This window comes from Apiospora aurea (assembly GCF_038362705.1).
Source record: "Apiospora aurea strain CBS 24483 chromosome Unknown utg000006l_segment0_segment0, whole genome shotgun sequence".
Classification (NCBI taxonomy): Eukaryota; Fungi; Ascomycota; class Sordariomycetes; order Amphisphaeriales; family Apiosporaceae; genus Apiospora; species Apiospora aurea.
The window spans coordinates 1,822,356-1,838,848 of record NW_027117393.1 but is presented as its reverse complement, the minus strand read 5'-3'; the positions used below and the strand labels follow the sequence as shown (position 1 = coordinate 1,838,848).

General features: G+C 55.0%; 5 protein-coding genes across 5 annotated transcripts; 3 read left to right on the top strand and 2 right to left on the bottom strand.

Moving 5' to 3' along the window:
* Positions 1-1,296: 1,296 nt before the first annotated feature.
* On the bottom strand, positions 1,297-4,779 carry PG986_009169 (WD repeat-containing protein; the record flags this gene model as incomplete). Its single annotated transcript, XM_066845391.1, has 3 exons — positions 1,297-1,941; positions 1,971-2,259; positions 2,315-4,779. 3 exons carry the CDS (start codon positions 4,777-4,779, stop codon positions 1,297-1,299), a joined length of 3,399 nt encoding a protein of 1,132 aa, XP_066697789.1.
* A 353-nt stretch (positions 4,780-5,132) lies between these two features.
* PG986_009168 (AMP-binding enzyme) lies at positions 5,133-7,367 on the bottom strand (the record flags this gene model as incomplete). Its single annotated transcript, XM_066845390.1, has 3 exons — positions 5,133-5,235; positions 5,293-6,880; positions 6,941-7,367. The coding sequence occupies 3 exons, from the start codon at positions 7,365-7,367 to the stop codon at positions 5,133-5,135; spliced, it is 2,118 nt and encodes a 705-aa protein (XP_066697788.1).
* A 2,647-nt stretch (positions 7,368-10,014) lies between these two features.
* PG986_009167 (membrane-associating domain-containing protein) lies at positions 10,015-10,641 on the top strand (the record flags this gene model as incomplete). The annotated part of the gene is made up of 3 exons (XM_066845389.1): positions 10,015-10,093; positions 10,157-10,285; positions 10,349-10,641. The coding sequence occupies 3 exons, from the start codon at positions 10,015-10,017 to the stop codon at positions 10,639-10,641; spliced, it is 501 nt and encodes a 166-aa protein (XP_066697787.1).
* Positions 10,642-10,657: 16 nt separating this feature from the next.
* Positions 10,658-10,873, top strand: PG986_009166 (uncharacterized protein; the record flags this gene model as incomplete). Its single annotated transcript, XM_066845388.1, has 1 exon — positions 10,658-10,873. The coding sequence occupies one exon, from the start codon at positions 10,658-10,660 to the stop codon at positions 10,871-10,873; it is 216 nt and encodes a 71-aa protein (XP_066697786.1).
* Positions 10,874-12,443: 1,570 nt separating this feature from the next.
* PG986_009165 (Cys/Met metabolism PLP-dependent enzyme-domain-containing protein) lies at positions 12,444-15,753 on the top strand (the record flags this gene model as incomplete). The annotated part of the gene is made up of 8 exons (XM_066845387.1): positions 12,444-12,493; positions 12,579-12,633; positions 12,710-12,793; positions 12,870-13,229; positions 13,290-14,152; positions 14,549-15,222; positions 15,376-15,468; positions 15,557-15,753. Coding segments are annotated over 8 exons (2,376 nt in total), but the record flags the coding sequence as incomplete, so codon positions are not given.
* Between the last annotated feature and the right edge of the window lie 740 nt (positions 15,754-16,493).

Here is a 16,493-nt window from a genome sequence, read left to right as displayed (position 1 = left end):
GGAACATGGGGAGGGATAAGACGCAGGCGGGTGGGCAAGTATTGGTCGATCAGGGGCCACTCCGCGCTATTGCTTGTAGTAGAAGTCGTCCGGGCAATCCACCGCTACTTTGTGATTTTCATTGGGCAACGGAGGTGCAGAGAAGGCATACTTATACTTTGTATCTCACATATCACGGGCTATTATGTAAGTTGCGAGTAAACATTCCCCCCCTTTCTCCATGGAGGGAGATGGAGATGGAGAGCAGCATCTGCCAACTATTGACGTAATTGCTGAGGTGATTTGACTACATCCATGCCTGTATTCCATCCTTTGACGCACGCCCTGTTCGTTCACAACCCCAGGAAAGTACATACTTAACGAGGGAGGAAAGCCCGCCAAGAGGCCGAAGCGTTCCGATGGCAGACTGCCCCATACGACTCCTCTTGTCAATAGGGCCGACTCACCCATGGGGGATTTCTGTCTGGTCGTTATGTCATCACGATTGTCGACTTTGACCCTGATGCCTGCCTGACCTGACTACGCCGCTGGCAGCATAGCAACCAGCGCAACTGATTGATTGGCCTTGCCGCGGTTAGCCGGCGCGCAGTGAGACTTTGCTGTTTTTTTCTCTCTTTTTTTTTCTCTTCGTCTTCAGCTACTCCCGTCCCTCGTCGGTCGTGAATCTATCGTGAAATAGAACGATGATAGTAAGCGCTATTGTCGTCGACACATTCTTGATACAAGCCCGCAAACCCATGGCCAGGCTGTTCCAGATTTCCTCGGGACGCTACTGCACATCAATGTATAAGTTCCCGTCCACGTCTAGCCGTAGTTCTTAAGCGCCCACGAGAAACGAGCATAGCAAGTCAGATGATCCGGGTAATTTGCACCCCATTGGGAAATAGAATCTATCAATTCGAGGCCCGAGCAACCATCATCCCTCTTCGCGACGAGAGGTCGCGCTCAGCCTAACGACGCGCGAGTCAAAAGGCCAGCGCACTCACTAGCGACTCTCGTGAACTGAATTCTACACCCCTGATGCCTGGCTAATGCCTCCACGTGTTTGCCTTCCGATATGATGTGATATTGTCTGTCGTCTTCGTCTAGACACTGTTCTTTTTGGGCATAGGACTAGGGAATCAATCAAAATGCAAACGCAGTGTAGCTGTAATGGTTGTTGCAGTTGTACTACATGCTGGTATTGAACGACCCTGCTCTTGAATGCTTGCGCTTTCTGTCTCCCTCATCGCTGCGCTAAAATACAAATGCTGCCCGCTCATGAGGAAATGCCCCTTCGCTCGCTCGCGTCCTAATTCATACAGTGTCCTCGGCGTCTTCGTCGTCTTCGTCCTCGTACACCAAGTCAAAGTCCGGCTCCGTAATGTCGAGTTCCGACTTGTTCTCCGCCTCGAGATTCTCCACATCAAGATCTAACAGGCCGTTTCGCCAGTGAGCTTCACGGGTAGCCGCCAAGGAGGAGTAGTCCTGCGTGACCTCCCTCAGCCGGGCAATGATCTGCTGACTGTCGCCCCCTAGTTGTTGCGCCAAGATCATGTTACTGCCGTTCTCTTGTTGTTGGCGCTCGACGTCATCCAGAAGCGGCCGGCGCGGGTCACCGTCCACGTGCGCCTCGGCGCGGTAGAAGCCACATGCCGCGTAGTTCGGACCCTGCACCACGCCGATGGTAGGGTCCGGGTGCAACCGTAACACCTGTTGTTCGAGGTATTCGTTCCTTTGCATCTTCGCCTCGGTATGCGCCGGTGTCGCCGAGGGTGGCGGCGGGACCTCTGCGTGCGGTATGAACGGCCGAGGTCGACGGAAATTCGTCTGCTGGCCAGCCAGCTGGACGCTCCAGAGACCCGACGTTGCCGTCGCGATAGGCTTGACTTCCTCTCTTTCTCCCTCGTCGAGACTCAAGAGGTAAACGCGACCGCTGCCATCACCGACCGCAAGCTGCGTCTGGTCGGGGGAAAGGCGCCAAACGTAACGGGGCCGGCGCACTCGATGAGATCTCGGATCAGGATGGCCCTCCCGTGGCGGATGTCCCAGACCTTCACCGCTCCGTCCGAGGAGCCGGTATATAGACGATCTGTCGAGGACGCCCACTCCACGAACTTGACGCCCACGTCCTCCCTCTCCCGGTCTCCAAAGAGCTCCTCCACGGGCTCGCCGTGAGTGAGCACGCACATCGGCCTGTCGGTCCCGGCCGTGTCCCAAATGTAAACGTTGCCATCCGTGCAGCCGGCGGCCACATACGAATATGCAATACTGTTCTGCCTGTGTGGGATGTTAGAAATGTAACACAAAATTGGGCCGTGCCATAAATACGAACCTGATGACCAGTTCATTGATATCCATAGCCCGACAGTCCAGTATCTTCATGCATGTGTATTGGCCCTCGGTGTTTGGCTGGAAGATGCGGATCTGGGTCTTGATATCCCCTTGGATTCTGTCGATTCCAGTTCCTTTCGACGTGGCCGCTGCGAAACAGGCCTGGAAGGGATGCCACGCGACTTCGAAGACGTTTTGAGTAGCGGCGCTGTTCACGCTGATCTGCCGCCGATTCAGCGTATCCCACAAGCATAGCTCGCCGCTGTTCTGCTTGTCCTCGGGTATATCCTCCTCGTGGTCCGTCAAGCTTCTGGGCGAGTATCCGATTAGAAGGAGATGCTGCACTCCCGGGGCAAGACCCCATCGAATGGCCGCCGGGAAATACGCCCACTTGTCAGAGGGCACGTAATCTTCGTCGTGGACTTTCGTGCAAGAATAGGAGTCGTAGTTATGATACACATGTCCTTGGCTCGGGTCCACGCATAGCTTGTAAACACGCACGGCGTCTGTTGCTACATCAGCCGCTGTGGCCACCATGGTAATTGCACGATCGCCAGCTTCAGGAAACGTGGCCGTCTTTTTATGCTTCGAGGCCAGGACAAAGTTGACGCGGCCGCCATGCTCCCATGTGTCCACGGCTTCCATGTGGTCGTCGTAGACCTTCCAGACCTTGACGGTTTTGTCGAAGCTCGAAGTAAAAGCCAAATCATTGTGTCTGTCGTAATCTGACGACACCACGGATGTGTACAGCCATGGATCTTGGCTCTCGACCATGGATTCTAGGGAGTTGTCGCCCGTACTCACCACCGGCCGCGGGATGCGGTGGTCCGCAAACGCCCGCAGGGTTCCTTTCGATGACCCCAGAAGAAGATTCCCGGGTTTGTTGTATTGCTGGTTGTGGGAATCCGAATGAGTGGTAGTGCCGCAGATGAACCGGTCTCTTGAGGAGATCCAGCTGACGGTCATGATGTCCCCCGCGCAGTTCGTCCACTCGACGCGCGGCTCGAAGGAATCCTCTCGATTGGCCATGAAGGCAGCCCGTAAGTTCTCATACCTTCGCATGCTGCCTGAGCCAAAGGGCCGACGCCCAGCGATCTCACGCGCGTATAGCAGAGAAGGGACCACGGAAGTGCGCCGAACTTCATCAAGGGCATGTGTATCATCGCGACGGATGGACATAACCTGCGAGGACGACGTATTTACCCGGCGGAAGTAGAGGTCTGTTACGAAGGTTTTCAAGTCCTCCGTCGATCTGGTCATTAGGATGCCCGGAGGTGTCTCCGGCGCAAAGGACATATACGAAGCTTCGTGGGCGTCAAATATCTGGTTCAGCTGCTTCCACTTCTTAGCTTTCTTGAGCAGGTGGCGTAGATCTTCCAAGGTGTCCCGTGAAGCGGCCGTCAGACTGCCAAATAGAGACCGGGCCACTTTCTGAAGATACTCTATCTCGGTTTGGGTGAAGTCAACGTGAACCACGCGTGGCTCCTCCGGTAGACCAGGAATGGGCAATCTTGTAAGCTTGCCATGATAGCCAAGCAGACCGTCTCTGTCGGCCAACGGAAGGTATGGCCGTTTCCGCAAGCCAAACCATGTATTGTTCTGCTTCTCCGGGCCAGACTTCTTCAAAGGGTCGACTGCCTTGCCAGACTGCCATTGCTTGGCTTTGAGCCGGGCTCGAATTCTCTGCGGAGTAATGGGTTCTTCCTTGGGTTTTGGTAGCTCATAATGTATTCCGGGCGAGGCTTCCAGCCCTTCGTGATTGTCCTCGTCGTGGTCGTCATAGCTATCATAGTACTCGTGGGCTCCGGCTTCGGCAGAGGCGCCGAAGGGCCGGTCGTTGTCGTTCGCAGCTGGTTGCGCTTCCTGTTCGATCGAGGGCAGGACAGCTGCCACGCCGAAAGCGGCTTTGGTGGCGATCTGCAGCGCGACTGCTTTCCTCTGCGGTATACGATCAGTACACGGACCTAATGCTCTCGACCGGCATAGACAAACCTCAAGGTCTTCTTGTACAAGGCGCTCTGCCGACACCCGTACGTGATCCTCGAAGTACAGGGACAAACGACCGTGATTAGACTTGAAATTATGCTCGAAATCCTTATCTTGCTTCACGATCTTATCGAAGATGGCCTCGTCCAGCTTCTTTCGTTCATAATCGCTGTAGTTGTAGGCGTACAGCCGAGCAAGGGCCCGTTCTATATGTGGAAATACTTGCTGGTCCAGGCATCTCTTCAATTCCAGATTCGGGTCAACATCTGTCCTCCTTCTTTTCGCCGGACGTCGTTCATGCGGCGGCGGCGGCGCGTGTCGAGACGCGTCGCGGGGTGGGGGAAAGTGGTTGCTTCCGAACAGGTGGCGCACGTCGGGGGTGTTGAAAGATCCGCGCTGCATGCGCTGTTGTTCGTCATCATGAGAATCGTCTTCGTCGTCGTCTAAGGTTAGATCCACCACATTTATCGGCGACGGCATGGTGGTTACACATTGCTCATCGTAGGTGATGGTAGTAGTAGGTAGTTCTCTAGGGTAACTAAGGGATATAATTCGAAATTCGAAATTCGAAATTCCCCATTTTAAAAATACGCTAGCTTTAAAAGAATTTAAACTTATTTTATAAATAAAAGAAATAATAAAATAAAATTTAAGAATTATACTATTTATATTATTTACTTAAATAATTTTAAAGATTATTTTTATTATTTTTTTATATATTTAAAGAGTTTTTATTAATAATATATACGCTTAGCGAAAGAAAAAAAATAAACACTCGTAAAAATCTATCTCGCATTTCTCTCCCCTAATATATATTTATACAAGTGGTAATTCTACAATCTTGCTTTAATCGGGTTCTCAGCATTAATCTCAGCATACATGCGGTCGATCTCGGCCCGGTACTTCTTTGCCGTCTGGGGTCTTTTAAGCTTGAGACTACCAGGATGTTAGTACTGTTTCGGGTCAAAAATGGAGGGGTTAGGGGGAACTTACGTGTGTGTAAAGAGGCCGTTCTCGATGGAGAAAGGTTCAATCTCCAACACGGCCTTGATTATCCGCTCGTACCCGTTGAACTTGGCCTTCCTTGCGATGCCGTCGAGATGCTTGATGAAGGCCTTGATCACTCTTTCGTCTTGGCAGGCAGCCTTTACCGCCGCCAGGTCATCGGGGGAGATTGTGTTCTTGACAATCTTGCTAGCGAACGGTGCAAAGTTAGCAGGGTCAACTCCGAAGACACCAACCAGGTTCGACTGGGTCGAGTCGCCGTGAACAAAGGCCATGGTCATGAGATTCGAGTTCGCCATCAAGGAGTTCTCCAGACGCTCGGGTGAGACGTATTCGCCATGTGCCAGCTTGAGCACGTTCTTCTTGCGGTCAATGATCTTGATGCGGCCCATCTCGTCAATCTCAGCAACATCGCCAGTGCGGAACCACCCGTCAGCGTCTTTGGACTTTTGCGTTTCTTCCTCGTTCTTATAATACTCGCGGAAGATGCAAGGCCCTCTCAGGCAGAGCTCGCCCCTTGGCAGAGGCTTATCGGTCACATGGTAATCCAGATCGGGAATGGACTCCAAGCAGATTTCTACACAGGCAGCAGGGGCGCCAATATTTCCGGTGCTGAAGTCGCCACGCTGCTGGAAGGACGCCACCGCGTACGACTCTGTCAAACCGTAACCCTGAGTGAAGAAGTTGCCGAAGGCAGCCCGCAAGAACTCGTGGACGGCGGGGTCCAACGGGGCACTGCCGCTAACCATCGAGTGGGCCCGGTCCAGGCCGACAGCTGCACGGACTTTCGGTGTCCAAAACCGGTCGTACAGAAGGTGTGTGTTGTAGGCCTGGCCCGGTGGAAGCCTCATGCTGGCTTTCTTGGCGTCAATGACTCGGCGCGAGAGTGCGCCCTTGAAGCCATCTGCCTCCACCGTTTGCGCCTTGATCCCCGCAGCAATGCGATTGTACAAGCGCGGCACCGAAATGAAGCCCGAGGGCTTCAAGATCTTCAAGTCGTCAACCAGGCCAATCATGTCTCCGTGGAAGAAACCCAACGCGGCACCTTCGGCGAAAGCCGACTGGTCGACCATCCGCCCGTAAATGTGGGCCAATGGCAGATACGACATGGATGAATCCTTGTGAGACATGTTGCCCGAGGTACGTGACGAGCTCACGGCTGCCAGACAGTTTCTATGTGTCAGGACAACACCCTTGGGGTCGCCGGTAGTGCCGGATGTGTAGTTGATCGTGAGGACATCGTCGGGACGGGGAGCTCTGTAGGGAAGTGCCGCCTTCTTGCCAGCTTCCTCGACGCCGTCCATAGACCAGATCTGGACACCATGTTGGGCGGCGATCTTGTTGAGCAGAGCCAGCTTGGTGTAGCCTTCAGGCTCACCAGACTCTAGAGGGTCCACGCAGATGATGAGCTTCAAGTCGGGAAGCCGGGGCAGAATCGCAAGAATGGTCGGGATATGAGGCAGAGAAGTAACGATGCAGGCGAGCTCGGCATGCTTGATGATGTACTCGGACGCATCAGGGCCGAGAGTTTCGTAGAGCGATACGGTATACAGCGATTGGCCAGCCAAGGCAATGTCTAGAATGTGTCAGTAAGTTGCAGGGTGGATTTCGTCAGGCGGGGACAAGAAGGGCTTACCAGTAATCTGCCATTCAGCCCGGTTTTGGCACCACAGCCCGACTCCGAACTTGTCGGCAGTTATGCCGGCTTTCCTGTGCAGGTCGAGGATGCCGGAGCCGAAGTTCTTGCATCGCTCTGCGACCTCTTCATACGTTTGCCACACATACTTGTTCTCCCAGGCCTTGGTGGATGGGTCCCAGGGGCGGGTACCCAGGCATCGGTTGCCCGGGAAGCGCTTTGCTGAGTCCTGGAAGAGTTCATGGAACGTGCGAACATTGGGGTCGAATGTTTCGAGTAAGGGGCCGTCTCGGAAGCGCCAATGGCGATAGATGGCAGTGCGGCCTTCTGTCTCGGTACCAGGAACCGGGACACCATAGGGGGAGCCGGCTGGCGGTGGCACGGCCAATTGATCGATACGCGCCTTCACCTCGTAGTTGGGAGCCATTTTGGTTGGTTGGGTTGGGGCAAGCCAGCAAACAGCTTTGGCTACTGATTTGGGCAGGAATCCGCAGTTGGGAGCACTGAACTGGATGGGTATGGAGACGCGTTATATGTGCTGTGCTACGGACAATGTCGCGCGCGGGAATGCAGGTTGACGTCTTGACGCCTGGACTGGGTTAATCGATAAGGAGTTGTTGGAGGCGCAATGATGAAACCGTTCCGGCAGGCCAGCGCCGATGTCGCTTGTCACTCGAAGAATCGAAAGAAGGAGCTGCTGCTGGACGGGTATGCGATGGAGGAATAACTAATACGGGTTGCTATGCAGGATTCTATTATGTTTGTAGGGTGCGAAGTATTGGAGTTTCTTGGGGATCAACAGGAGCACGTCCAGCTACCTCATCACATAGCCGGCTAGCTCCACTTGCCGAGGCGTTGCTTGTGAAAGCCCACCGAACACCAAGCCATCGGACTGACTGGTCACGCGGCTCACGCCCCCTTTCAAAAGCCGCATGTTTGCTCGACTCATTAATCTCAGGTATGCGATTGGATGGTTCGACGTCAGCGGAGATTTATGACAAGCCCGGGGAAGGGTATATACTAGGTAGGTCTATGTAAGGTATGCCCCAACGACGCCCTCCAGGACTCTGGGGAAGTGGGAAGCTGCGCAGCTGGCTCTGGGCGGCTTTGCGATGGCGTCCTCACGCGCCAACCAGCAACCAGCCAGCATCTTCATCGTCTATGTGGAAGACCCGGACCGCGCGTATTTGCGCATCTGCATCGTCCCGTCTGACTTTCCAGCATGCAGGGCAGGGGAACCAGAGGAACACTCATGCCATGCACACGTAATCCGTATCGAAACATTCGGGCTTCCATGCAGGCAGCAAATGCAGTGTCCTTCTCAATCCCTCATCCCGCCGAGGCCTGACGCAGTAAACTTGAACAAATTCGGCTCGATTGACCCGACTGACTCGACCGACCTGTGTGCACAGGGCAGAGCGGAAGAAGATCACACTCCACGCTCCGGCCTCCGGATTGTAGTCGACGAAGCTTATGCCATGCCCCAAGTCTCTCTGGCCGTTGCGTGGTAGTAGACGACGGGACATTTCCACTACTAATAAGTCGAGAGTCGAGACGGGCATGCTCGTGCGCGTTGCCAAGGTTGCTTGTTCTCGTGTCCTCCAACGGTCTTCCCAGTTCTAGAACTCCGGCCTGCCGCTGGCGATGCTACCGAACACCACACGCTAGCACCTGATCCCAGGGTTCGCTTTCAGATCTAGGGGCTGCCCCCCAAAACCCACCTTTTGAACTGTTTCGGCTGATGGAACTCGGGCCCCCGGCAGCCAAGCCATCTCGAAAAGGCGTCCTGATACCGTCCCAAGACTTTACCAAGACTTCTCCAACCCCATCAGGCCCCGGGGTCCCTCCCCAGAAGCGACCTGGACAAGAGGAGGGCCAGGTCCTTATTTTTCCATCGCTGCGATGAACGCACGGAACGCTGTTTCAATCGGTGGTTTCTGGTTGCATCCAGTCTTCCTTTTCGTCTCTCCCTCCGGGCAAATGCTGGCCTGCCAAGGCAAAGGTCTTACGGGCTCCGGCTCCCTAGGCTTCTTCAAGAACGAGAAGAAACAAACGACATCGATGTTTGAAACAGGCGACTAGCTACTGCCATTCGGGGCGGGGAATCTGAAAGCAGAAGAAGAAATAGAACACCCCATCTGAAATTGGTGTCAGTCCGTCAAGACTCAAGATCGGGGTCCCGTCTACATACTGTGCCTAGGGTCCCATCGACGAGAGCTCTCTGTCATCGTCAAGAATCTTATTCTTCAGCACAGACTGGGCTCTCCACAGTCCAACTAAACTTCACCATCCGACTTGACTCATCTCTTAATCTTCCTTCGTCTGTGATATCGTTCATCTAACCGCCCGGCACTCTGATCAGAACTCTGGTCGGTCGAATCAATCAAGCAATCAAGCAATCGACATGCCTGGGCGCGCAATAACATGCAGTTCGGCATGCTGCTAATTAAAGAATACCCGATATCTTTCAACATACCAGTGCTAATTGCCGAGCCCAGGCTCTTTTCTACTAGGCCAGCATGGCCAACAATCTGCCCTTGCATTGACGTGATTGGATCTAGCCTGTAGCATCGGCATCCGTGCATGGTGGCATCCCATGTGCGGCACGTTTCAGATGGATTTCAGAGGTGTGCATCACCGCAGAGGTTAGCAGGTTGATCGCCTTGGCGTTGGGCAGGATACCCCGGCCTCTCGTTTCTTATACGGCGATGCTTTAACAGTCGCGACGTCCGCAGCGCATAAAGTGGAATCATTTCTTCTGCTCCCCTCCAAGCCTCCTCTCCTGTCCTGTTCCTTTTCTCCTATCATGCCTGGTGCCGTTATTCCCTTCTGAACCTGTATGTGTGTGTCTTCATAATTCTCTATTCGCTCTCAGCTAGACGCTTCACCTATCTTACATTCTTTACTCTCTCTCCCCCCCTCTCTCTCTCTCTCCCTCTCTCCCTTTCTCGACCAGCCAACCATATACAGGACATCGAACTGCTATCACTACACAAAAGGAGTTGCTTTGCATGACTTCCCACCTCGACTCCCGCTTCCCTAACCGACAATCTGTGTTGTCCCGCTCATCCAGCATGCCTTCCATGGTAATCTTGGGCCTGCGAGCTGCCCAGCTCGTCTTCGCCATCATCATCATGGGTCTCTCGTCCTATGGTTAGTAGTAGTGCCTGAAACTCAGCATAGTCCGGGACAAGACGGCTAACAACAAGCTTATAGTTGCCAACTGGTACAACGTTGACACCTTGACCACCTCTCCATCCCAGATCAACTGGCTTCTGTTTGCCTCCATCTACACCATACTCTCGGTCGCCTACCTCGAACTGGCCCCGAGATTCATGCCCAGAAGTACGTCGAACAAAAAAAGTTGAGAAACAACGGGATTACCTTATACTGACACGCGGGGATTAGTCGCTCACCCTTACGCCACCATCGCCCTCGAGCTCACCAACGTGATCTTCTACTTTGCCGGCTTTGTGGCCCTGGCCGTCTTCATCTCCAAGCTGCTCTTCTGCCGCGGCACCGTGTGCGGCGCCGCCCGCGCCGACGTGGCGTTCGGGGCCTTCGAGTTTGCCCTCTGGGTCGGCACTTCGGCCTTCCTGGCCAAGGACGTGGTCAGGTCGGGGTTCCGCGGAGGCCTCAAGTTGGGGGCTCGGGCACGTCCGGCTCGACGGCGTCAGCCCCCCAGCCCGGCCCGCAAATGAAGGAGTCGCAGGTCGCATGAGCGTGCCCGTCGTCCAGCTGCCCCGCCTGACCACCAACGGCTTCGCCGTCCGCCGCAACAGCACCAACTCGCCCATGACCAACTCGGCCTACACCGAGATCCCCCTCAGCCCCTACATCTACCGGCCGTCCCTCGACGGCGACAAGAAGAGCCCGGGGCTGCTCGAGAGCAACTGGGAGCCGCGCCGTTCACCTCGGTTCCTGGATGTTTGAGCAATAAAGGGGGAGAATATGTGTGCAGTTGCGAGCATTGTGTTGAAGGAGAGGGGCAGATATGGCCAGGTCGTCTCTGGTGTTGGTGCACCCCGACTCTATTGCTTGGTCGAGGACACCAGGGACGACCAACTTGCGGGCCGTGAAAAAAACAAACAAAACAAAACACAAAGGCCAAAAAGCATTAGTTACTACTAAAACATATTTAGAGGCGTTGATCACGAGGCGACTTGGATACCAACGTGTTAATGCACGTACAGTTTCGACTTGGGTCTAGATGACTAGTCGGCAGGGATGTTCCTTTTTTCTGGTAATGAAACTCGACACGAAGAAAGATGGTGAGGGAGTTCAAGGGATCGGGATGTGATACTCTTACGCACATAGTCAATTCAGGCTCGAGATCGGTTTGTTTATTGTTACTTGCCAATCAACCGATACCTACATATACTGCTTCCCACGTGACGTGCATTCGTCCATGGAGTTTAACCTGAACTGTCCTGCATGAGTGGATGGATAGCGCTAGTCTTGAGGTATATTTGGACTTTGTCACGGCTCCGCAAAGAATGTGCTCATAGCCTCATACATTGACGAAATGGTACGAGTCTGGTATGGTTGAATATTGCGTGCTCGCCTCGAGCAAGTCCAGCTTACATGAATGCATTCAGTAATTACACGGGAGCAAGCGATACCGTAGAAGGACCAAGAGATCAGGATGGCTCGCCCTTGCCAGAAGCAGATTCACTAAAGACTTTGCCATGCGAGTCTAGGTGGGATTTGGGTTCGGCAAGCAGCAAGGGACACGCTCTGCCCATCTTCCACGCTTCCACGCGAGTTGACCCCCACTACCCCGCGAATCTAACCTACCATTTTGATGTACCTCATGTACGCGGTACATGCTTCGGACAGCATTTTCCTACCAGACGGCGAGGTCAACCCGATCTGGTCGCTGACAAAAGAACCATCTCCTGATTTCGCACTCGCCGTAGACAGCTGCAGCTGCTCTTCGGGCATCAATTGAAGCAAAATGGAGCTCGCATTGGAGTATGCCCTGCCGCGTAGACGTTTATGATACGAGGCGCCCTCGATTTCCCAGGCCGACTCGGAGCTATTCGCACGTCGCGGAGCGAGGTAACGGGCCTTTGATGGAGGAAGTTGTGCTGTGTCGACGTGAGGACATCAAGCCATGTCGAGCACGCAATCCCGACTATCGCCAACCCAACCCCACTTCCCATCCTGCATGCTGCTGAGCAGGCACAAACTGCCATTCGGGATGCAAGGACTGCAAATTGTCTCACCGAGAGAGAGAGAGAGAGAGAGAGAGAGAGAGAGAGAGAGAAAGAGTACCTACCTGGCAGGGTCCTGACCCGGAGGTGTGGCAAGTCATCACTGACCTAGCTGCATGTGTGTGCCGAAGGGACTACCTCAAGTAGGGGCAAGTATAAATACGTATAGTCATCCTCGTGTCACAAACGAGTATCCTCCAATCTTGACACGCCTTTATACACACGCACTCAACAGAGTATTACTATTGCCCCTTTCACTAACCTCTTCCTTGAACTGTGAGCAAGCCATGGCCGAAGAGCTGAGCAAGAACTTCGAGACGCTTCAGCTCCATGCGGGGTACGTGTGACGTTGTTGCTGAAGCCCGTCTGGCTTACCCGTCTTCCTTTCCCATATTTTGAGAAGGCATTAATCGAGGAAACAGTCATGTGCCGGACTCGGCTACCCGATCTAGAGCTGTTCCCATCTATGCCACAACGGTTCGTACACCAATATACCAGCTCCTTTCGGGGAGAGAAAGGCAGCGGCGTAGTAGCTGACATATCTGCATACCAGAGCTTCACTTTCAATGACTCGGCCCAGGGAGCGAGGCTATTTGGCCTCAAGGAGTTCGGCAACATCTACAGCCGTATGATGAATGTGCGCACACTTGAACTACATCCTCGCGGCTCGCCGTCATGGCCGAATCATCATTTAGCTAATATGAAATAAACAGCCCACAGTCGATGTCTTCGAGAAGAGAATGGCCGCGTTGGAGGGCGGCGTGGCCGCCGTCGCCACGGCATCGGGGCAAGCGGCCCAGTTCATGACCATCACAGCGCTGGCCCATTGCGGCGACAACATCATCTCGACCGCGAATCTGTACGGCGGCACGTACAACCAGCTCAAAGTGATGCTGCCCCGGTTCGGCATCACGACCAAGTTCGTCCAGGGCGACAAAGCCGAGGACTTTGCTGCGCTCATCGACGGCAAAACCAAGGCCGTCTACATCGAGAGCATTGGTAACCCTAGGTACAATGTGCCCGACTTCGAGGCCATTGCCAAAGTAGCCCACGAGAAGGGCGTCCCTCTTATCGTACGTCCGATGGATCGGTCGGCGGAACGGCACAACTAGCAAGCTAATTCCCCTTTCCAGGTCGATAACACTTTCGGCGCCGGCGGCTACTTCGTGCGGCCCATCGAGCATGGCGCCGACATTGTCGTCCACTCCGCCACCAAGTGGATCGGCGGCCACGGCACCACGATCGGCGGCGTCATTGTGGACAGCGGCAAGTTCGACTGGGGGAAGAACGCGGCGCGGTTCCCGCAGATGATCGAGCCCTCGGAGGGCTACCACGGCCTTAAGTTCTGGGAGACGTTCGGCGCCATCACCTTCGCGATCCGCGTCCGCGTCGAGATCCTGCGCGACATGGGCGCCTGCCTCAACCCCTTCGCGGCCCAGCAGCTGCTGCTGGGCATCGAGACGCTCAGCCTGCGCGCCGAGCGGCACGCCCAGAACGCCCTCCGGCTCGCGCAACACCTCGGGGCCAGCCCCTACGTGAGCTGGGTCTCGTACCCGGGCCTGGCGGACCACCCGAGCCACGAGCTGGCGAAGCAGTACCTGACGCGCGGCTTCGGCGGCGTGCTGAGCTTCGGGGTGAAAGGGGGCGGCGCGGCGGGCAGCCAGATCGTCGACGGGTTCAAGTTGATTTCGAACCTCGCCAACGTGGGCGACTCCAAGACGCTGGCGATCCACCCCTGGACGACGACGCACGAGCAGCTGTCGGACGAGGAGAAGATCAACTCGGGCGTGACCGAGGACCTGATCCGCATCTCGGTCGGCACCGAGCACATCGACGACATCATTGCCGACTTCGAACAGTCCTTCCGGTCCGCCTCGGCGGCTACGAAGGATGGCGGTGCGGAGGGGGCGAGCCCGAGGGGAAGAAGGACGAGGTTGCCCCTACCGTTGTCTAAAGGCGAAGGGGAGAGGGACTGGATGAAGAAGGATGTCCGGCTGTATGTATTATGTAGTTACGTTCGCAATGAAATACCCATCACATGCCCATAACGATTTTTAAAATGTGAGGATCAGCCTATAAGTTGGAAACAAGTGCTACGGAATTGCCAGACATGGCAGCTGTGTTTTATGTCGACTTTGCTAGGAGGTGTAGGTGTAGGTGTAGGTGTAGGTGTAAGTGGTAGCGAGTATGTTGGGGAGAGGTCAGTGGCAACACAGCGCAGGCAGGCCCAAGAACCCAAGATGGAATTCATTGCTATCTTTACTAGGATTCTCCACGTATATTAGGAATTAGCTATTATCCGACTAAGAAGTCTATGCGGATTTGGTGTTGGACAAGTTGAGGGTGGAAGAAGTTCGCAGTACTCGGTGAGTGTAAAAGACTGACCAATCAGCGAGTTCGGCTCCGCAACGACGTCAAACACCACCGAAGCAGCTTCAATTGGAGCCCACCATCTCACGCACCTTCCTCCCAAGGGACCTCCAACAAGCCACAACCACCACCTCCAACAACACCGACTCCTCTCCCCATTTCCCCCCTTGTCGACGCAGCAGCAGCCCACAATGCGAGCGTCTTTGTCCGCCGCCGCGGCTCTCCTGAGCCTGCTGCAGCCCCTCGCCGCCGCCAGCGCCCTGGCCACGACGGCCGTGACCCTCGCCCTCCCGGCGCAGCCTCAGCTGCCGAACCCGAACGTCCTGCCGCCCTCGACGCACGCCACGCTCGCGACTCTGTACACGACCTACTCGGCGCCCCTGAGCGCGGCCAACACCTTTGTCTTCCGCAACGTCACCCCGGGCTCCTACCTCGCCGACGTGCACTGCGCGACCCACGCCTTCGCCCCGCTGCGCGTCGACGTCGTCGCCTCCGCGGCGCCTGACAAAGTCGGCTTGCTGAGCGTGCAGGCCTGGGAGACGTTCCGCGGCAACGACTGGGACAACAAGGGCGAGGAGGCCAAGGAGATCGCGCTGGGGGCAGGGCCGGGGGTGGGCTCGTCTCTGACGACGGCGACGGCGGCGTTGCCGGTGCGGTGCCTGGCTCCCAAGCAGTACTTCATGGAACGAAGTTCCTGTGAGTAGCCATCCTCTTTTTTTATTTCTGTCTCGGTTGCCGGGAAAGGAGCATGTCTAGTCATATCGAATATGGCGCCTTCTGCATGACGGCCATGGACTCGGGAAATTCGATCAACGCTTTTTTTTGCTAACCACGAACTAAAAATTGCAGTCTCGGTCACGAGCATCCTCAAGAACCCCATGATCCTGCTCGCCATGGTGAGCATGGGTATCTTCTTCCTCATGCCCAAGATGGTCGAGAACAGTAAGTTGCCACATCACACACCCTCTCACCCTCCCCCGGCGACCAACCCCAATCGTTTGACTAACCCTTCTTTTCCCTCCTTGACCAGTGGACCCGGAGATGCGCGCCGAGTTCGAAGAGCAGCAGAAGAACAACCCCATGGCCAGCCTCATGGGCGGCGGCGGCCAGCAGGCCGCCAACCCCATGGGCAACTTCGACATGGCCGCGTTCCTGGCCGGCTCGTCGAATAAGAAAGACGAGGGCGGCCCTGCCGCTGCTTCAGCCTCCGATGCCGGCAATGGCGCCGGTAAGCGCAGGAAGTAAATGGAAAAAGAAAGGGGGGGCGGAGGGGAAAGCGGCCCCGTCACTGCTATGTACACATGAGGCCTAATAGTACTGGTCCTTGCGGACAATGTTGGTAGATGGCCAAGTGTTTAAGCCACTTCTTATGTAGGATATTAGACTTAGCCAGTGAGAATCGAGGCCTGACAGCAGCGGGCTGGCATCCCAAACACATCGTCAAATTTCACAAGAAAAGCCGGCCCATCGCTCTTTTCCCTTTTCATCGTCTTGCAGAAGGGCAGTCGAGCGTTTTTAGGCCATTGACTGTTTACGCGCATCATAAGTACTTCTCAAGACGTGTTATCCACTAAAGCTCGTTGACAGATCAAATCACCGCCGACAGCATACAAGTGCGAAGTGAGACTAACGTGACAGTGCCACAGGCTCATTGAATACTACTCAGACTTGATCCCAAGACGGTGCCGGCATAAACGAACACGCGGCAATGCACGAGAGGGGTTCCTTGTGAATTGTGTCGTGAAATTTAGGTATGTACGTAAAACCATGCGTGCTCATCTGCTCATTATAGGGGTGCCGTCCATTTGCCAGCCATCCCTGAGCTTCGTTCTGTATACATTCATGCTGTCCGTCTCCCCAAGGCTGTTGGGGACCGATCGAGCATTGCCGCCGTAATAACGCCCATCACATCGTGACTCGTCTAGTAGGAAGAACCAGTCTCGCCACTCAAGGAAAAACTCCACCAA